General features: G+C 41.3%; 1 protein-coding gene across 1 annotated transcript in view; it reads left to right on the top strand.

The window, feature by feature from the left end:
* LOC133132874 (BCAS3 microtubule associated cell migration factor-like) overlaps positions 1-16,688 on the top strand; it is a 288,152-nt gene that overhangs the window by 6,319 nt on the left and 265,145 nt on the right. The window contains exons 6-7 of the mRNA XM_061248658.1: positions 6,589-6,670; positions 11,168-11,240. Coding sequence (XP_061104642.1) covers positions 6,589-6,670; positions 11,168-11,240 — 155 coding nt within the window. The remainder of the gene's footprint in view (positions 1-6,588; positions 6,671-11,167; positions 11,241-16,688) is intronic.

Below are 16,688 nucleotides of genomic sequence, written 5' to 3'. Positions count from 1 at the left end.
GTCATTTTCCTAGTTTCTTTTCTCCTTTTTTTGGTAGGGGGGCTTTTCTGTCAAAGAAACCGGGACCTTTCTATTTTCAGAGAACCAGGAAAATCAGATGGATTGTTGTATCCAGTTCATTTCTATTTTATGAATTACATTTTTAAAAAAGCGTCACTTTGGAGCCTCGTGTTTTAGTTTCATGTATAAGCTATGAAAACAAACTAACTTAGTATTCATCTTCCGAAATCTAAACAAAGTATGTACTTAATTAGCCCCGTGTAAACATCCACAGTCTACAGAGCAGATGAAAGACCTGGATGGAGGGAGGGGCTTTTTTTCATGAGCCTCCTCTGGAACATAAGCCAGGGTATCGCCGTGGATACGTGGACGGTTATACTAACTTGCTTTTGGAATCGTGCAAATTTCTGGCCCTTGCACTTTATTTGATGCTTTTAAAAGTTTTTTTTTTTGTTTTTCTTAAATGTCCGGTACAGTTGGGAGTGCGTCTTTTCACTTGGCCATTCCTCACACGTGAGAGCTGAAAACAGCGCGATTCCTGACCATGAGTGACTGTAAAGTGTTCTTGACAGTTGTTAAGCTGACACCCTCCGTAATGGCGTTGAACCGACAAGGAATCCCCCCCCCCCCCCCTCCCCACACGCACACACACACACACCTCTCACACCCCGCAAGTCCGCTCGAGTGCACGGCTGTATCCACCGTGAGTGTCTGTGCATTAAAACATTCGGAGGAGGAGGATCTTTGACTGGGGAGGTGTTGCTCTTGGATGGGAGATAGCCGGCGGATTAGCCGCGGCTAATTGAAATGGTGTTCGGAGGGAGAGGTGTTGGTGGGAATGACATGCTTTGAACTGATGCGTCCGCACCAGTCCTGCTTTTAAAGGCTGACTGAATCCAGACGATGCACCAGCAGAAGCAAACCGCCAGTTCCTGCGTGCAATAATTCTGACTAAGAAACTATGACGGACAATTATGCAGTGAGCTCTTTGTTAGGTATTTATTATTATTTTTTATTTTATTTTTTTACTTATCGGTATTTCTGCCGCTGTAGCCTATCCACTGAAAGATGCTCTTCTGCATACCACTGTTGTAATGTGTGGTTTTTTGTGTTACTGTCACCTTCCTGTCAGCTTTGACCAGTCTGGCCCTTCTCCTCTGACCTCTCTCATTAACATCGTGTTTTTGCCGGCAGAACTCGCTGGATGTTTTTTGCTCCATTGTCTGCAAAATCTAGAGACTGTTGTGTGTGAAAATCCCAGGAGATCAGCAGTTTCTGAGATACTCAAACCACCCTGTCTGGAACCAACAATTTATTCCACGGTCACTTAGATCACATTTCTTCCCCATTCTGACATTTGGTATGAAAAACCTCTGAACCTCTTGACCATATCTGCATGCTTGTATGCATTTAGTTGCTGTCACATGATTGGCTGATTCAATATTTGCATTAACATGCTGGGGTACAGGTCTACCTAATAAAGTACTCAGTGAGTGTATATGACTACATTTATAGGTAAATGCGTGTGTTTCTCTAACCTGGTATTGTGGGGTGGTTGTTGTTCCTTTTCCTTCCAGTGTAAAATAAAAATAATTTTAAGGTTCTGCGGCTTAGAATTTATAGTGGATGCAAAATGTGAGATACAGACAGTTGACATCAGGGATGGTGATTCCTAAAGTTCACATAGGGATATTTCCTGACCTTGGAATAATTAGTATCTTTCTGTGTTCTGAGTGGTTTTGAGATATTGATCCTCAAGGATACCAACGTGAATGGGCTCCAGGCAGATACAACCTTTTTAAATTTCGCATTTTTCCATACTTGAGCAGCATTTTTTGTGTAAAACATTTATCGAGCGCCCTACAAACAACGTATTTGTGCCGACTAATTTTTGTCCAAAGTCTCAGTTAGGACCTTATAATTCCCAGGTCTGGATTTGCCTCCGGAGGCTGTGCCCGGCGCGGTGTCTCGTATCGTCTGTCTGGCGGCTCAGAGCGGTCCAGATGTGACGGGCTCGTTCGCTGAGTGGCGGCCCGTGCGGATCAGCGCGCCGCCTGCCCGTGTGTTGTTTAGGCTGCGCGGTGCCGGTGGGGAGAGACGCCAGGATTAGGCAGCGGAGCTGGCCCATTTGTCTAATACCCGGCGTGATGATATGAGCGTCTAAACAGAGCGCGTCACTGCCTCGAAGCCAGAGCCCGGCGAACGAGCGTTCTCGCAACGTTGCCGGGCGGTTTCGCCGATGTTCTGACATCGGCGCGACGTGGCGAGTGCGTTTCGCGTTCGCTGGGAGGATGTGACGCTGTGAGTCTGCGTACCAGGCATCTCCTCCTCATTACACTGCAAAAAAACTAAAAATAAGTTGGTCTCAGCAGGTATTTTAGTCTTATATTTAGACTGAAAATCTGATTTGTCTTACTTTCGCTAAATAAAACAAAAATACTGTCAATGAAATGAGACGGTTTGGCTCGTTTCAAGATTTGCCAATGGGGTAAGAACATTCCACTTGTCAAGCAAATGTCAAGCTAATGTTTTTAATTTGAGAAAAAAAAAGAAGATTTGAAGCCTCATTACAAGACTAAAGACGTTTGAACAGAACGTCTTTAGAACAAGGTCTCGCCATTTTAAGAGTTAGTGAAGACCGCATCCATTAATGCCGTGTGATGTTGCAGTTAGAGGCTACTGTAAGGGGGCCAGGCCTGTTTGTGCTCCCTTAGGCAGCGTTGATGGTTAAATCAGGAGATCTGGATTATCAAAGGGATAAGTGCAAACACATACTGCTTTTAATTGCATGGAGTTGGCTGTGACTGACAACAGGCACTGCAAAGTGAGAATGTTAATGCTCATTGATTATTTACTTGAGCCAAAATGGTGGCCAGCCAGCAACAGCCAATAATGTGGATGTATGATAGACACTCGTCTACGCACTGTTGAAGTTAAAATGCAGTTTAGTTTGCCTGCTACCATATTTTGTAGGTCCACATCTTCTGTGTTTTCATGTCGCTGCTTCATCTGAGACTTATGTTCCATGCACTATTGCTTATTTGAACCAGTTTCCCTGCAAAGTGGAAAAAATGAGTAAAGAATTATGATCTTAGCAAGTTAGATACAGTCCCAAAATGTGATGAAAAGTCTTATTGTTTTTAAACCTGACGTCTTGGGTCTGACATGAGCGAGTTTCACATTTCTGTCAGTTTTAGTTTGGGAGCAGTTTGTTATTTAAACTGCTCTTTTTTTTGACCGTAACATCTTTCTATTTAGGCCAGATGTACAGTACATGACATGATGGAGCACTCGCACCGGCTTGCCATCCAAAGGTTAGCCTATAGCTTGCAACATTATTACAGATGACTTTAATGCATCATACATGAGAGAAGACATTGTAATTTCAGATTAGATTTGGCATCATATCCGGTGTTTGAGAAATGTATTTCTTATGATAATAATCGATTTTAAGAATATTGCATGGAAATTCAGGGATGGATTTTATATCTTCATGTTGGGGGGTGGAGCCTGTCGGCTTTTAGGAGGTATAATTTCATACCTCTGACCTCTCCTGGAAGTTAAATTTAAAAACCTTCTGAACAATGAACAATTCTCAGTGTTAAACTCATATTAGAGTAAAGCAGGGATAAAATGTATGGTGATTGATGTTTTTGATGTAATCAAAAGTATTTGCTCTAAATATCTTCCATTCTCTTACATAGACACAAGGATATTAGAAGTAGCCTGCTAAAAATTCTGTCCAAAAATCTGCATTTGCTTTTCAGTTTGGCTGCAAGTTTTTAATGGAAGTCTATGCTAAAAAGTACAATTCAATTTGAATACAATAATGATATATATATATATACACTTTGTGTGTGTGTGTGTGTGTGTGTGTGTGTGTGTGTGTGTGTGTGAACTCTTGACTGCTGCAGCAGGATTAATTTGAAAAGCCTGCGCTCTAATGGCATATCCAAAAAGGAGTTAAAAGCAAAAACCAAAGTGTGTGGCTAACACTTAGCATTGTGGCAAGAAGTCTTCATCAACACATTTCCTGTTTTGCTTTGAGTGTTACTGGGCGGAAGAAATGTGGTACATTTTTAATCTTTGCGGTCGTCACGCTAGCGGATACGCAAGAATAAACTGCAGCAGTACGTAAAAACAGACGCATTAACATAAATCTCACAACAAATGCAAATTATCCATTATTCCCTCTTTCCATTACGTTGTCTGACTTTCTTCTGAGAGCGTGGGGTTTGTCCGTATCAGGGCACATTTGATATATTGTTAATCTCCCTCGCTGTGGCCGCAAAGTCTGTGCCGACCACTTTTAATAAAAACATTAGTATAACCCGCCACTTTGAAAAGGGTCACTAATTGTATAAAAGAGCGATCATCCTCGGATGTGCTTATCTACTTAAAACACGTGGATTAGATATAGTAATGTGATAATGCACATTCGCTGTAATTTAACAGAAAAGCTGAGCTCTTAAAACAAAAGCTGATTTAATAAAGGACCATTAAAACCGAGCCATCAGTCATAACCTCCAGCTTTGAGGAGCACTGCAGGACACCTTCAGACTCCAGGCTGAGTAGACTTAACTCCTTCCGCACACGCCGTATTTTTAATTCCCGGAGGTGGTAGGGAAGCAATTTTCGAAGTGAGGAACCATTTTCAAACGAGGATCGTCCCGACCGAATGCGCTCTGCAATGAAAAAAAAAAAAAAAAAGACCTGTTAGCATCAAAGACATGACATGACATGGCGACTGGAGCCATTTTAGGCCCTACATCTGCAAGCAGAACGAGTCCTACCGCTCTGGGTTTGTTTACTTCGTACTTGGTAGCTTTTATATTGTGGTTTGGTCTGAATTCTTTTTTTCCCCCCCCTTCTTCCTTCTCATGTGAAGCCCATTCCCCACAGTTGGAATAAATTATTTTTTCTTACAGTGTGAACAAATCCCTCTTTGTTCCTTACCGTATTGTCTTCTGACTTCTCGGGCTGCTTTTTAAGCCTCCAACGGCGCAGTGTATAAGCGAAATCTTTAATTGTATCATCCCATTATGGGCCCCTTTACTCATTACGATCGGGGGTAATTGGAAGTATGTGTGTATTGATTATAGCGGTAGTTTTACCAAACTGGTTGTAACCCGTGCGGCATGAAACTTGTCAGGAATGGACGACTGACACACGACATTATTAACCATTTCAGACTGTTCTCCCTTTAGTGAGCTTGCGTGATTTTCTTGATTTATTTTTTACAATTTTGGAAACTCGAAATGAGAATATTACGGGCATGGTATTGCAGGTCTGTCATCTGGTAATTTTGGCACATTTCGGTCAGGAATAAGACCAAAATACTAACTAATAGCTCTGACTGAGCTATTCGTATATTATCACATATTATCTTCACTGCAGGCTGCATAGGCAAGCAGTAGTAGGTTTTGGAGCATTTCCAAAACTGCCTTGCTATGGCTGTTGACACTGGTATGCCTAATCAAGAGCCTTTTCTTTGTTCCACTTTCAAATACTCAGACGTTTTTAACTCCATAAAACGCCTAAAAACTATTTCAAGTTCCAAGTATATATGGCGTATATGTAAAATGGTTTAATGAATGTGAAGCTCAGATAATTATTTTCCCTTAGTGACTCTCTACTGACATCCATTATCTCACTATGAGCTGAATGTGACGGGGCATTGTAAACTTGCTTTTTTTTGTTTACATTTTCAAACAGTGTTTGTTCTTTTTGAATTTCTCGTCTTTTTAGAATTCTTCACCAGGGCTGCAGTTAGATTCATAAGATAATTGGCTTTCTACTTGTGGTATGGGTCTGTGTATTTCCGTAATTCACATTGAAAGCTTGGCTTGTGCATGCAGAGTAAATCCTTTTGATGTGATTTTTCAACAGCCACTATGGGCCTAACACATTTTTATGGTTCAAGTCCCTTGTAGCTTTATGTAATATCCTCCGTGCCATGTTTCACAAGTTATTTGAGAACAATGAGACTTCAATTTGGAGAAGAAGGCTAGGAGCTCTTCTCCTGCTGGAGATGAGCAGTGCTTGCCTGGCCGGTTGGTAAACGTCCCACGAAGGGAATCTCCATTGGAAAGCTCTGGAAAGCTTTGTGTGAATTAGGGGTCACGGATAATTTAGACTCGGAAAAAGGCCTGTCCTTTTGGCTGGTCCCTGAATGTATTGGTATCTGACGGTTTGTCTCCTCTGAATGATAAGTCTAGAGCCCTTTGAATTCACCCTGGTGGTTTCAGCCCTCTCTGTACTGTATGTGTTCCCAGACATGCTGCTCAATCGAGTGCTTAGTGCTTATTGATGTTTGCACTGTAATTCACAGAGGATATGCTACATTTTACGACAGTGCTGTTTTAATGCATGCAAGCTACGTGGACACATGTAATTAACTGGAATTTCAATCCCACCTCATGTACTTTTGATTCATATTTACTGATTTCTGTTTGTATATGTGAGCATATATATATATATATATATATATGTGTGTGTTGTGGGTGTATGTGGGTGTTTGGAGCAATGCATGCATGTGTGTGTATGTGTCTGACACTGTCTCATTTGACACTGTCTGTTTACTTGCAGCCGAGTGGGGAGGCCCAGGAACTGTTCTCTGTGCGTAACGGTCCAGTGCGAACTGCCCGGATTCTGCCTGCACCCCACGTTGGTGAGTATCCACTCTAGTCACACAGAACACTGCACAGCCCTCCTATCAGTGAGTGTCCACTGCATTTTACATAGCGTAGAGCTATCCTGTCAGAGAGTATCCACTGCAGTCTTGCATTGCGTAGAGCTCTCCTGTCAGAGAGTATCCACTGCAGTCTTGCATTGTGTAGAGCTCTCCTGTCAGAGAGCAGTCTTACTGTAGAACCCTCACAACAGTAGCCTGATTTTTACCACGGGCAAAGCTCCCGAACTTTATAAAAAGCCCCAGACAGGAACTTAGCCATGCACTCAGAAAGCCTTGGTTTATCTCCACTATCATTCTTAAAGTGAAACTTTGGCACTTGGCATTAGACTAGATGCCAGGGGCCATTATAGAAGGTTATTGTAATGATACTGGAGCTGTTTCACATTCACAAGGTACTAGTTTCACAAATGCATCTCATCAGTAAATGGGTCATTCTGCGAAATTAACCAGAGGTGTGGGAGTTGATCACTCTAATTTTTCTCAAACTTAAAAGTTCTTTATGTATTCAATATAGAGCATCCAAAATATTAGCCTCGTTCTAGAGATATTAGCTCTTAAATACGGTGTGGGTGGCACCCAAAAAGTCACTCTCGCGGCCTATTATACCTTTTGAAGTACTAAAGTTTCATTTTGATCGGAAAACTGTCCACCTTACCAACTACTTGGTTGAATATCTTTTGCATGTTTTTGGATGTTTTCTGGCTGGACTCAACTGTGGCATTGTATAATTTTTTAATACATCATCTATTTCACCTAATTTTTGTTGTGACTATCCTTAACTAAAATATCTACTTCTCTTATAAGTTTGGAAGTCATACACCAAGTGGTGAGCCATCAAATATCAAAGAAAGAAATGGCCAATCGCCACGATTTAGCATTTTTGAATGAACGTAACTTCTTGTCTGAGCAGTATTATGAAATCTAGACAATCTGAAAATAGACAGGAAATTGTGTCAGACTACATGCTTTCAGGTTTTCCCTGCTTTAATGCCAAAGTGATGGTGATCCAAAATCGACACAAACCCGAATTTCTACTTATTTGACTTATTTAAGGGCCAATATCTCTAGAAAGACAAATCCAATGAGGCTAATGTTTTTGATTTTCTTTATTGAATATGTAAAGAACATTTACACAAAGTTTGAGAAAAATTGGGAATGGTCAACTCCCACACCTCTGGCTGTTATTTCACGGAAAGACCCAAACGTACAGAGATGGTGTAGTAATCATAGGAATATGAAGAAGTCCTAGGAATCAACAAAGCATAGGAATTGGTTGGGCCTCCAGTAGCTGTAAGTGGCACCCCATTATCTACTTTCCTTCACATACTCTTTCTAAACTAAGCTGTTGCAGGGTTACATGCAGTTATGTATCAACTACACTTCCCACCACACAAAAGATTATAAGATTATAATTCAATCAAATATGCAGTGAAGGTCCTTTTTGAATGTCCGATGTGAATCGTAGTTCTCTGCGGCTATCGGCTAGTCAAGCCTGCTGCTGGATGCTAGCAACTCCTCCCCTTATCTACGAGGGCTTTTCTTTCCTTAAAATATTTATTAGGGAAACAAAGTCTGTTCAGTAGATTAAATACATGTTTAATGAGCGCGGCAACGTCGAGTGAATGCATTTTGAAGCTCAGCCAGCGTGAATTATTTATTTATTTGTTTATTCTTTGCTGAAAATCACAATGGTTCACTTCTCCAAAATCTTTTTGCATTGAGCTTTCAAGTTAAACTCGATGGAATTTATTTGTTTAGGTTTTTTTTTTTCCCTTCCTCCTCAGTATATCATGTTGAAATGAAATGTTGCCCCGTGTTTCCTAATAGAACAGAGGCCCTGCCAGATCCCTGCTGTTTTCCCATTCTAATATTAAAGTCAGTCCTTTAAGATTAGCGTTGGCTTTGTTTCAACTGGCCGAATCAGAAGTGAAGAAGTGTTGTGTGCCAGAGTTCTGGTAAATACAGACATTTTCCTCATTCACTCATCACAGCTTTTTCAATGGCCAAACAGTGACGTATGATAATTGTATTCATGAAGTGAGGAAGGAAAAATATAAGACCACTCTTTTGGAAACAAATAGAAAATTTCAGTTGGAATTCAAGCATAATTTTTAAGCTTGTATTTTCTGAATACTCAGCTTAGTTAAATTTTCAGACATGAACATAATTATTACGGGTATAATGCACTTTATTAAATTTATTTTCATTCGGCAGTGTCATAAAATAAAATTTAACTGGCAATACATTGTAACTTTCTTCATACAATTCCTATTAATTCATATTTGATAGATTTATATTGTACTGTTTTGCGGAGAACATATTCTCTCAATGTATTTGAACACAGCGCAAAGTGTATGGGAGATGAGGCTTGCAACTGGATCTGTTTGCCAAGTTGCTTTCGGCCTGTTCCATATTATCCTGGGCGGCATTCAGGATTATTAAACTATTTACCTAACACAACAAGTTAAGAGAGTTGCTGCAAGATCATTTTTTTGTGGTACAACTTGTATAATAATCTTAGGATGCATGTGCAGTACATAGTTTGACATTAAGGTGATTGAATGCAAAATGTATTGTGTGTGTCAGTAAGCAAATCCATTTTTTATTTTTTAAAATATTTTTTCCGTCTCTGCATATATTGCGGACTTGCGGATTCTCACGCAGTGCACAATGACAGCATTCAAATATATCTGGAATTGGATAAAAGACGAACGCAGTAATAAGAAGCAGCAGATACTGCACACATGAGGAAACCCATTCTGTGGAAAATAAAAGGAATTGTACTAGCGGGGAAAGGGATTGCGATCTGCGTGGCGCGGACAGTGTCGTACTGTAGTGCGCTGTAAAAGGGGAATTGTTCCTTGTGGGTGTCCGGGTGGGAGGACTTGGAAAGTCCTGAAAATAGGTGAGGATTTTTAATAAGGCGAAGCCTTTCCTCGAGCAAAGGACGGAATTTACAGCCTATTTTTTTGGGTGTTTGTTTTCCGCGCGGAGGAAACATTTCTGCGTCTCTTCTCGCAGTTTCGTAGCCGTGTGTAACCCGCGTGCCAGCTTCGGAGGCGAAGCCTTGGCCTCTTTGTTACAGACTTTTGCATTGATTTGCATGGAACATCAAACAATGACAATTCATCTGACCTCAATGTGTGGTACAGTGTTCTGATTTATTAGTGTTAAATCAAATCCATGTTTTCCAGTAATGTATCCGGGTGGTGGTATTTTCTATCCCTGAAGCCAGTGCTGTCCGTAGAGCGCTTGTATGTAACCCAAAACTTGTGAAATGGAGGCAGGGCTGAACCCACAAACACTTGGTTATTAATGACACATTTGTTATGAAATGTTGTATCACAAAAGAGCAGTTGTAACAAAGATCTAGAGGGCAACATTAACAGTTGAACTTTCCTGGGATAAATAATATTCACTCAGACTTGGACGCACACGCACAAACACACACACACACACACACACACACTGCTTGAATCACAGGCAAGACATAATATTAAAAAAATAGCCACAGCTAGTTTATCATTTTAATTGTGAAACTAAAGTGAAATCCATTCTTTTTTTCTTTCTTAATACAGTTTACAGTTGTGATTAGCTGTAATGCAGACAGGATCCTGAAGGCAGAGGAAAAACTCTTTTAAAGTATTATGGGTTTGAAATTGACGCATTGCCACACCACTGCACCAAGGAGTCCTCAGACCTGAGCTGTTCTGACAAAATGTCTGCTTTACACAGGTTAATACGGTCAACATTATTATAGATGGGATCAATCTGGATGAGATTTTTCTTGTTTTTTTGTTTTTTTTTTCATTTACAATTTTAGAAGTATGGGGTCTGTAAACTTAATGCAACTTGTTTCCTCTTTCCAAATGCCTACTGGCCTTTTACCATGCACTGATTTCCAGAAAACCCCAAAAATTAAACACAGAGTCGTACAAAAGCCCGTTCTGAGCTTTGAAGGGTTTTTTTTTTTCCCTCCTTCCATCTTCAAAAAAAAAAAAAAATGGTTTCAGTTCAACACATTATACAGAGTGCTGTTTCTGTTCTCTGTCTCCCCTCAATGGCTTGCATGCTGGTATTTTAATTCCATTTGATCCTTATGAGTCTCGTTCGAACCCGGCATTAGTTTGTGGTCAGAGAAGATGAGCTTATAAGTTGACAGGAAAGAAGGCCCTGTTTTATTTTTAATGTACTTTCTTGGAAATTTTTAGACCATAATTTGATTACAGGGCAACTGTTGTAATGCAATCAACACACTTCCTGCCGCGGGTGCAGCTCTGCTGAAAGCGGGTGGGTGGCTCTGGCGGATGGACAAGAGACATGTTGTTAATGAATGTCCTCCTTTGTTTTCTGATGCTTTTTTTGCTTCCCTGTGTGTGTCCATCCAACCCCCCCCCACCCCACCCCACCCCGCCCCACACCCTTCGACCGCCGCCACCACCGCTACGACCACCGCTGAGACCGCCCCTACAGGCCCCATGAAGACCGACAGCTTTGCTGTGAAGAGGCCTCTCCTGGGTGTCTGCAAGAGTGCCGGGTCGTCAGGGTGAGTGAGCTGGGGCGATGACATCACTTCCTCCGCTGAAGGCAAACGTGCGGGGCACCCAAGTACTGCAGTCGGGTTTCCCCTAGTTTGGTGTCGTTTCACCTGTCCAAACCTTTTAATGATCATTTTGGTAACACTTTTTTTCCAGCCTGTTAATTACATAGTACTTACTGGGTATATACCAGGTACTTATTAGGTATCTATTTTGATTTCAGAGGTAAGTACTGTGGTAATTGGCCGTAAAATGTACTTGTATAGTGCTTACCTATGGTACTTACTGACTTTGTTTCGTAGTACTTACCACTGCAATCAAAGTACTTTCCTAATAATTACTGAAGTAGCTGTGTACTTACCCAATAAGTACTATGTAATTAATGGGCTCTAAAATAAAGAGTTATCATAATTTCCATGTCCCAAGCAACATGTACAGTAACATTCATGCTGATTTTGTGCTTAATATCTAAATTAAACAGACCTACATTTTCCACTATTTCTGCCCAGCTGTATCTTCAAACATCTAAAGATATTCAAGATATGCTTCGAACTTGGGAGTTGCATCCAGAGCAGGAAGTATGAGGGATCGAATCATCTTCAAGCGTTTATGTGTTTAATGATCTTAGAATATAAAAGCATGGAAATGTATGGCATGAAATATTTATTGGTGTAATTAGTGGCCTAATGGTAACAGTATGGATTACAAAAACTGTTATGGGTTTGCAGAAGTGTTTCTGAAAGGTGAGGCCCGTATTATCAGTTACGGATCACTGATCTGGCCCAAGAATGTTCCACAAGTCATTTATATTCTTCTGGTACATTCTCTCTGAGGTGTTATTAGATGCTTACTTGCATTAAAAACTTAGACGTTGACTCTCCTCTTGAATATCACCTTCATTTGATTTGTGAAAGTGTCTGAGGTATGAAATATTCTTTCGCCGTTGACAAAGCAGTGTAACTGCACCTCCTTCACATGCAGGCTGGGTGGGTGCTTCATTGGTAAAAGAGCAGACCTCGGAGTAAGAGAAGGCATGCAGTTCACCAAATGTCTTAATTTGTTTACCGTGAGATGAACAACACTGGCTTGGGGCATGTCCCTTTGTAGTTGCCCATTTATATTTCTTTTTTTCCCTTCTCCCCCTGTTTTTAAAGTCTTAAGGAGAGGCCTCAATCCGGTCTTCATTTGTATTTCATGTGACGTGTAGACATCGCTAGGTACAAATCTTGAACGCATTTGAAAACCCCTAATTTGCCGCGCGCGGCTAACGGCATCAAAGACCCTCCACCGCGTGTGCTGAGCGGTCTGCCGGGGCGGGGCCGGGGCGCGATTACAGACCGGGCGCGGTGCGAGGGGTGTGACCTCGCCCAGAGAGGCGGACGCCGGGTCCCTCGAGCGCGAGCCGCGCGTACGACCCGGCCCTCCGCGGGAAACGTCAGCGATCCGCGCCAGGTTCCTTTCCTGGCCGCGGGCCGCAGCTCAGTCCTCCCGAGTACAAAATGGCCGCCCAGTGCACCGGCTGCCTGACTGTTGCTGGCTCTCAGAGCTCGTAAATAAAGAGTCGCTCCTCTGACGGGGAGCTGCAGCTGGCCCTTGCGCTCAGGATACGGACGGTCCGTGCAAAGCCGTCGTGTCCCCACGGCGACAGGGTCGGGCCGCTTGGCCGCGAACCGGCCTCGTGTGCTAACCCCGAAAACACGCCGGTCGGCCTCTCCGCATTGCGGCCTCGTTATCCCGGCAGAAGCGTTTGGTAAATGACTCCATTTTTTTTGGAAAAGGGGAGCGTAGAAGAGGGGGAAAAACCCCCTCAGGCCACACCGCTCCCTTTCCATTAAACGGGTTTGTAAGATCACTGACGTCCTCACACGATTTAACGCATAATCACTGCGAGGGGGTAAGAAAAAAACAAAAAAAAAAACTGCTTTTGACAAACCACTGAGAAAGGAGGCAGCCATGACACGTTAATGGAAAACAGACTGCAGTTTTGGCCGGTTTGGTTTCTCTGGTTTAGAACTCGGTTTGGTCGGCTTTAGGCTTAGATTAAAAGATCTGCAAATTAAAGGAAAACCAGGGAGGGGGAAAAAAAAAAAAATGTGCGCCGGAGCTGTGTTTGTGGAAGTCCAGCCAGACGCACTCAACATCATTTTTATGAATGCAAAGGATTATGGGTTAAGTCCAAACAATGTATGGATCTAGTGATTTCCTTGACAGAAAAGCACATGTGCGTCTTTTCATGCATCGCGCCAATGGCAGTAGGGTTTGCAAATTAGTGAAGAATGTTTGGGATATACACAAGCCTTAGTATCCGCCCTGATGTATCTGGGGTAGGTTTCACTTTCCCCCCCTACTGTTTTTGTTATTATTTCCCTGAATTTGTAATTGGCTCGGCAGATATTTAAATTTGTTAAAAAGGTTGAATTCCGTGGGCACCATAACAGAGTGGAAACTTATCCGGTTTGTAGGTGGAGCGGAGACTGTTCATGAGGCAGCCAGCATGAGGGAAATATCTTTTGGCGTGACGTGGAAACAGCTTTCCAGCGCCATTGCTGACGCTCTTATTCCATTGGTGAAAGGCTACAGGCATGAAATTTTGTTGTCAGGTTTGCCGTATTCACGGACAAATGAGGACGCAGGCTAGGCAGGGCGGCTGAGCTGGTTTCTGTCCTCCATTTTAATCCCTGTCCAATCTATTGCCTTGGCTATCTAAACTGGCTGCTACAGTGCAGACCATAAGTATTTGGACAGTGGTAGAATTTCTGTCCTTTTGGCTCTGCGCTACAATGTACAATGAATATAGTTTCATTTCAAATGCAATGTGCTGGAGTACAGAGCCAAAAGAACAGAGTTCCAAACAGTTTGTTTCGGTATTGTTTGGCCTATGTCTGTAACTGTTTTTTTTTTTTTCTTCTTCTTATTTCTCTGCCTCAGAATGGCTTCCTTGACTGTCATTGGCAATCAAAAGCCGAGAATCAAAACAAGACTAGATACTGAAAGCTGAGAAGCCAACTGTCCAATTACTACTTGGCCAAATGTCCAATACTACATTTTATACATAACCCCCCCGCCCCCCCTAAAATGCCAGAGGGGATGTAACTGAAGTGCAATGTTTACAACTGCAACGCTGTTGTAAATATTAACTAAAACTGAGGAATGATTATCAAACTATGAATGAACATGAAGAATCCAAATGGGAATGTGCAAAGATGGTTCTGTCATATCCATCAAAAGTCCTTTGCTGAAGTGTTAAATGAGTCATAGATGAAAGGAAGTCACTTTCCCACATGAAACCGTTCTCATGATTGCTTTTCAAGGCCTTGCAGTGCTCAAGGAGTGAAGCTTTATTTCAGTTTTAATATTTTTAAACTGCATGTTTCAGGATGCATGCTGTAATGATATGGGGTCCTCTGGTGCACTGTACTGAACCACAGGAAGGACTGCGTGTTTCAGTACTGTCCTTCATGACATCCCTTTCGACTGAGAAAGCCCGCTTTAATTTACTGAGGTAAACGCTTTTTCGAAATGTTAATTTAGTATGAAATAAAGTCCTAAGTCCTTGCCATCCATCAGTGGAAATGAATGAGGCGGCGGTCTGTAATTTGTCTCGGGCTGTATTTTGCCCACACACGCTGCTTGTGGAAGGAAGTTTTGTTCCTCATCACTCTCCACGCTTTTATTTTGACAGAAGTATCTGCTTTTTGTCCACTGCGGATCTTTTTGTGGCACATTTTTGGCAAAGCTTTTGAAAAGTTTCAGTGCTTCCTCCTCGGAGAGGTGAGAGCAGACTGAAAACGTATAGCTGCCTTTCAGTCATAAACTTACGTGATAATACTGATGGTAAAAATGGCAAAAAAGACATGAAGGGAAATGGGGAATCCGTTTTGATGGCCTGTCGTGGCTGGTATGACTGGTCACTATTTTATTAAATTTTTTTTACATTTTTGAGTCACAGCTTGAAGAACTCTTGGCCAGCCATTTTGTTTTTGTTAAAGGGCTTAAGCTAAGGGCTTTAGCGGCATTCGCTCTCCTGCTCTATTTACAAGTCGCACATGTTTGTGTACAATTTGAAGGAAAAGCGAAATATTTTGGTGCAATATTGAAATCATTTACATTTTTTTACATGACTGTTATTATAATGCGGCGGCTGTCTGTTTTGGTGGTTCATTGTTTGAAAAATGATGTTTTATAAATGTGCTGCAGTTTGGAATTACTCAATAATAATAATTTTAAAAATCATATTAATTGGCTTGCACGTATGGACAAGCACATGAAGAAAATAAGGTATCAGCTGTCAATCAGGCGATGAGGAGTTATAAATAAACCTCGGTTCTGTATCTACCATCCCTGTTAAATACAAGCTGAAATCAAATGTCACTTTTTCCTTATATTAGTTCATTCTTAATCATTAACCACAAACACGTCTTAAAGTATATATTCCAAAGAAATTATACAATTGTAATACACCGTTTTTTTCCATCCACCTCCTGGAAAATTCAATTTTACGTCATTGTGTACCAGTATTTGTGTACAGTACCAGAGTCTGGATATCATTCTTTCAGGTTGTCTTAATAACAGTAGTTAAACATCTTTTCATTTGACTGGATCTCTATGGGAATTGGGGGGTGGGACTAGATTATGCTGATGCAGTATGGAACACATTTGTTGGCTAATTGGTTTTAAGTCATCAAGGATCTAGGTATCAAATGAGCCTAACACCATCATACTGTTTCCAGATATACAGTAGATGCTTCAAGGGTTGTTTTTCCTGACTAATTTTCCTGTTGAGCTGAATGGAAAAATGATTCAGCAGAAACAACCCTTGTAGTATCTACTACATATCTACTGGTAGCACAGTGGCTTGAGGCTGGTTAAAACCATTTAGTCCACAAATGTGTTCTATACTGTATCAGCATAATTTACAGCTGAATCTAGTCCCACCCCCCAATTCCCATAGAGATCCATTCAAATGCAAGGAGGATTTAGTATCACTTGTAAGATAACCTGAAAGTAAGTAAGGTGATGTTTATATGTCACAGACTTCATGAAACCAAATGCGAAACATGACTAATGTATTTGTCTCTATGTTCATTTGTTTCAATATTTTAGAGAAATTAACATAAAGACAAATAAAATAGTCATGTTTTTTATTTGGTTGCATAACCTGTCTTTTTGTGAATTTGTCTCAAATATTGAAATGGGGGGGCTACGTATAAAAAGTGCTGTAATTGCTACGTGATGAAACCCATTTATAAAAATGCTCTTTAATAAAAGCTCAGAATCTGCACTTTGACCACACGTGAATCGTTTGATGACAAACAGAGGAAATAAAACATTAATCAGAAAAAGCAGAAAAGGGCAAGGTGTGTCCAAACTTTTGAGTTTTCAAATATCTGTCAATTTTCTGTTCCCCTCCCATCAATATCTTTTTCTCTGCATCCTCATTTGACTTCAGTCAAATT

The sequence above is a fragment of the Conger conger genome, chromosome 7 (assembly GCF_963514075.1).
Source record: "Conger conger chromosome 7, fConCon1.1, whole genome shotgun sequence".
Taxonomy (NCBI): Eukaryota; Metazoa; Chordata; class Actinopteri; order Anguilliformes; family Congridae; genus Conger; species Conger conger.
This window is presented reverse-complemented; position numbering and strand designations above follow the sequence as displayed.